At 50.8% G+C, this 4,473-nt stretch overlaps 1 protein-coding gene across 1 annotated transcript in view; it reads left to right on the top strand.

Annotated features, from left to right (window-relative positions):
* The window catches only part of LOC107113962 (protein FAM71C-like), a 28,068-nt gene that overhangs the window by 15,891 nt on the left and 7,704 nt on the right, over positions 1-4,473 (top strand). Inside the window, exon 3 of the mRNA XM_015415372.1 lies at positions 4,079-4,334. Coding sequence (XP_015270858.1) covers positions 4,079-4,334 — 256 coding nt within the window. The remainder of the gene's footprint in view (positions 1-4,078; positions 4,335-4,473) is intronic.

Raw genomic sequence — 4,473 nt, 5'->3', positions numbered from 1 at the left:
CTCTCTCAGCTCCACCTACCGCACAGAGTGCCTGTTGTGGGGAGGGGGAGGGAAAGGGATTGTAAGCCACTCTGAGACTCCTTTGGGTAGTGAAGGGTGGGGTATAAATCCAATCTCTTCTCTTCTCTTCTTCTCTTTCCTTCTTCTTCTCTGAGATAGTGTTCCAGCCGGTAAATACCATGGAAAACAAGGCAGAAGAACATTTGGCATGACATTTTTTTTATGATGCTCATGAGGTCTAGAAACTTGCCTCATTCAGTGGAGAGCCGATTTATCAGTGATGGGCAAAAGTCCCATAATGGACTGATGTGTTAAAGTGTTAACCTGGGATGGGGGTTTGGGTGGCAAAGAATCAGAGGATTCAAAGCAAGTGGCTTAGTAGTTTATATGATTTCACTTTAATCATCCAAAACTTCTCTTCTTCCATATGGGACAATTCCTCAGTTTGTTCTCATGGCATTTGCCACAGCAATGGAACTTCCACCTGGAAGTATTCCCTGCAGGCTCATTTAGAATTCTGACAGGGCATGGTGGTGGGTGCAGCCACAAAATCACTGCCACAAAATAAGGACATAAGGAAAGCCATGTTGGATCGGTCCATCCAGTCCAACACTCTGTGTCACACAGTGACCAAAACACAGGTGCCATTCAGGACGTCCACCAGCAGGGCCAGAAATGGCTGCCACAGGAGGCGGAGCTTGCCACAAAATGGCTGCCACGGCTTAACTTCAGTCACACAATGCAGATTCTTGTGCTGTGGGGGCAGCTGCTGCCAAAGCAACATTATAAATCTGCACAGCCAATCATGCCAATCACGCCTCCAGCAGCCAATCAGAAGCCTTGCTGGACAAAAGCCCTACCCATCCCCACCCACTTCCTCAAAACACCAGAAAAGGTGTCAGCAGGCACCGTGGCGCCCACAGGCCCCTGGATGGGAGCTCTTGTGCTACAGTATAATGATGCAATAGCAATAGGTCTACTACTGATTTTTAAAAACGCCCAGTAAAAAGCGAGCCCCACACACAAACAAACGCAACTGAAGGAGCACCAAATGGCTTGGAAGTCAGTAAGGACAGCATTCACACCCTGTTGTGATTGGGAAAATCCCTGCTGGTGCCCCCCCATCCCCACTTCCTTCCCCCAGAAGCACCGACCCCACAAGAATCTCCCTGGGCTCTCCTGCAGCCCAGCAATTCCCCCTTCTCCAAAGCAGCTGAGACAGCCCTCAGCTGTTAAACAAAAAGAACCCCGTTACAAAGAACTGGAAGGGGGGGGGACACAGAGTGTAGCACCGCCATTTTGAAGGCAATGGTATCCCTCACCCTCTGGGTTGGTTTACAGGCGGGGCTTTCACATGGAGGCTGAGCCCACAACCACTGCGCTATTCTCCCTTAATTCATTGATTTATTTATACCCCACCCTCCCCACCGAAGCAGGCTCAGGGTGCCAAAGTTAGCGCAAAGTCAGCTCACAAGGAAAACCCACAGGAACCCCATGTGCCATGCTGGGAAAGAGTATAACATTGTGTGTGGGAGGAGGAGGAGGAGGAAGAAGAGGAAGAGGAAGAAGAAGAAGAAGAGGAGGAGGAGATTGGATTTATACCCCACCCTTCACTACCCGAAGGAGTCTCAGAGTGGCTTACAAACTCCTTTCCCTTCCCCTCCCCACAACAGACACCCTGTGAGGTAGGCAGGGCTGAGAGAGCTCTGACAGGAACGGCTCTTTTTCAAGGACAGCTCTTATCAAAACTATGGCCTGCCCAAGGTCATCCAGCAGCTACAGGTGGGGGAGTGGGGAATCCCAGATTAGAGTCCATGCTCCTAACCACTACACCAAACTGGCTTTCAATGGGGCATGCTGTGTTCCCACCTGGGTGGAAATCTCATAGTGGAAACAGCCCTTTTTTGGTACGATCTGTCCTGGAGGATCAACTCCAGAAGCAGGTTTGGGGAAACATGTGACGGAGCCAGGGGAAACATGGAAAATGGATACATGGAAAATGGATAACCAATGTTATGCAGAAGCCCCAAAAGAACTGTTACAGGAAAACCTGCACATGGAAGCAGCCACTGCCCCACCTGAGAGCATGCTTCCTTGCTCTAACCACACTCCACGCTGCAAACAGTCCTTGCAAAGGCAGCATAAATCTCCTGCCCGCTTACTTCCCAGGAGAGGTGGGTCCCTGTAAAAGGTGTCCCCAGAACTTTCAACTACTTGAGCAAGGGGGGGAAACTCAAAAGAATAGCTCCAGAGGAGTCACCGGGCGAGTCCGTTTCAGCATAAACAAATCCAGAGAGCTCGCCATAAAGCTCCTGCTTATTTTTGGCTACAAAACAGCAGGATCTGTTTAGCATGATTTGCTGTGAAAGGTTTAATTGTTCCAAGCAGAAAGGTAATGTAGCACCATGTCTGAGCAACTATGAACCAGGGAATCATCTTGTTAAACCTCACTTGAGCGAAGGCATTCATCAGACACACGCTTGAAGCCTTAGTGCTTCCTCTAATATCACTGGCCCTGGTTTCCAAAGCTGCTGAAAGAATGACTAAGGTTGCCAGGTCCCCCCTGGCCACTGTTGGGGTGGGGGGGTTGGGTTGCCAGCTCCAGGTTGGGAAACTCCTGGAGATTTGAGGGTGGAGCCTGGGGAGGACAGGGACCTCAGTGGGGTACAATGCCCTAGAGTTCACCCTTCCAAAGCAGCCATTTTCTCCAGGGGAACTGATCTCTGTAGTCTGGAGATGAGCTGTAATTCCAGGGGATCCCCAGGCCCCACCTGGAGGTTGGCATCCCTTCTGGGATAAGATATGTCATGCATTAGTTAGAGGCTTTAGACAGTCAACGCTCTGTACTGAGTATTAAGCAGAACTGAGTGCTTAAATCAAGATGGTGGCCATGTTATAGTCTGTCTGTAGCAGTAGAAAAGAGAGTCCAGTAGCACCTTAAAGGTCCCTGCCACACGGGGGAAGGGGGGAAGGTACGGGCAAAGTGTGGCTTTTTAAAGCCGCACCAAAAGAAACACGTGGTGGCGGGATCACATTGATTCCCTGAGCCGCGGCGCATTCCCTCCCCGGCACGATCAGATGCCGGGGGAAGCCACAGTGGGGAAAGGGAGGCTGCCAAACTGCACATGTGTGAGCATGTGCAGTTCAGCCAGGACCCTGGGATACGCCGGCAGAAGGACGCGCCGGCGATCCCACGGCCGGGCTTGATGCGGCCGTGCTGGAAGGTCCACCTCAGTAGGTGGTGTATTTTTGCTGCGGCTTTTTGGGCGGAAGGGCCGGATCGGGGACGGGTGCACAACGCTTCCCAGATGTTGCGGTGGGATCGTGCCCGTTTGCTGCGCCCCCGATCCGTCCCTCTCCCGGCCCAAAACCTTTTGTGTGACCGGGGCCAAAGACTAACAAAACTTATGGCAGGATAGGAGCTTTCTGAAGAAGTGACGCGTGACTCTTGAAAGCTCATACCCCACCTCAAATTTAGTTAGTCATTAAGGTGTGTTAAATGCTGGGTTCCATGGATGAGCAGACCCAAAGTATAGTGATCAGCTCTTCAGCAGATACAAGACTAAACTCCAGAACAACAGCCCTGTTTAAATAGCATGCAAACACCACACCCAACTCCCAACGATAGGCGATTTACATAACATTAATTCCTCACTGGTCACCTTCAGAGTCCTGGTGAGCTATTGTTCTAGAGCTTCAAGCTCAGCCAGTCTCTGGTAAAAAGAGGAGGAGGAGAGGAGATTGGATTTATACCCCACCCTGAGAGAGCTCTGACAGAAACTGCTCTTTTTCAAGAACAGCTCTTATCAGAGCTACGGCTTGCCCAAGGTCATCCAGCCAGGTGCAAGTGGAGGAGTGGGGAATCAAACCCAGTTCTCCCAGATTAGAGTCTGTGCACTTAACCACTACACCAAACTGGCTCTCAAAAACAGTCCTGGAATATTCCAGTCCCAATACATAACGGTGCTACTGGATTCTGTGTGCTTAAAGTAACCCACCTCGAGCCCAGTAAATGAGTTGTCCATGAAGGTTTCTTCCTTCCTGTCCTGACCACCTTTCTCTTCTTCCTTCACTCCAGACTCCTTCCTTTGCGTTTTGTGAAGATCATGGTTCACAACGCAAGGAAGAAGCAGCTACGATTCAAGCTGGCGAGCGGACGGGCCTTCTACTTGCAGCTCTGTTCTCCACCCGACCAGCGAGAGGACCTCTTTGAGTTGTGGGTCAGGGTGGTGAATTTGCTGCACCCTCCCTCGGAGCAAAGACTGGAGACACAGGCCAAGATCAGAGACCCCGAAGGACACACGGAGGACACAGCCCCAGCTCAGAGACTGGAGGTTTGCTCTTATTATTTATAATTTGTATACCAATGTCCATATCAGCAGCACTTGGCATAGTGACCGAAGCCCATAGACATGTCATGGCCCTTACAATCTGGATTTTCACAGAAAGGGAGGAGAACGGAGGAAGGGACAG

The sequence above is a fragment of the Gekko japonicus genome, unplaced genomic scaffold (genome assembly GCF_001447785.1).
Source record: "Gekko japonicus isolate JY-2015 unplaced genomic scaffold, Gekko_japonicus_V1.1 scaffold921, whole genome shotgun sequence".
In the NCBI taxonomy this organism is placed as follows: Eukaryota; Metazoa; Chordata; class Lepidosauria; order Squamata; family Gekkonidae; genus Gekko; species Gekko japonicus.
The sequence above is the reverse complement of the archived record's forward strand: the minus strand, read 5'-3'. Positions and strand labels throughout refer to the sequence as shown.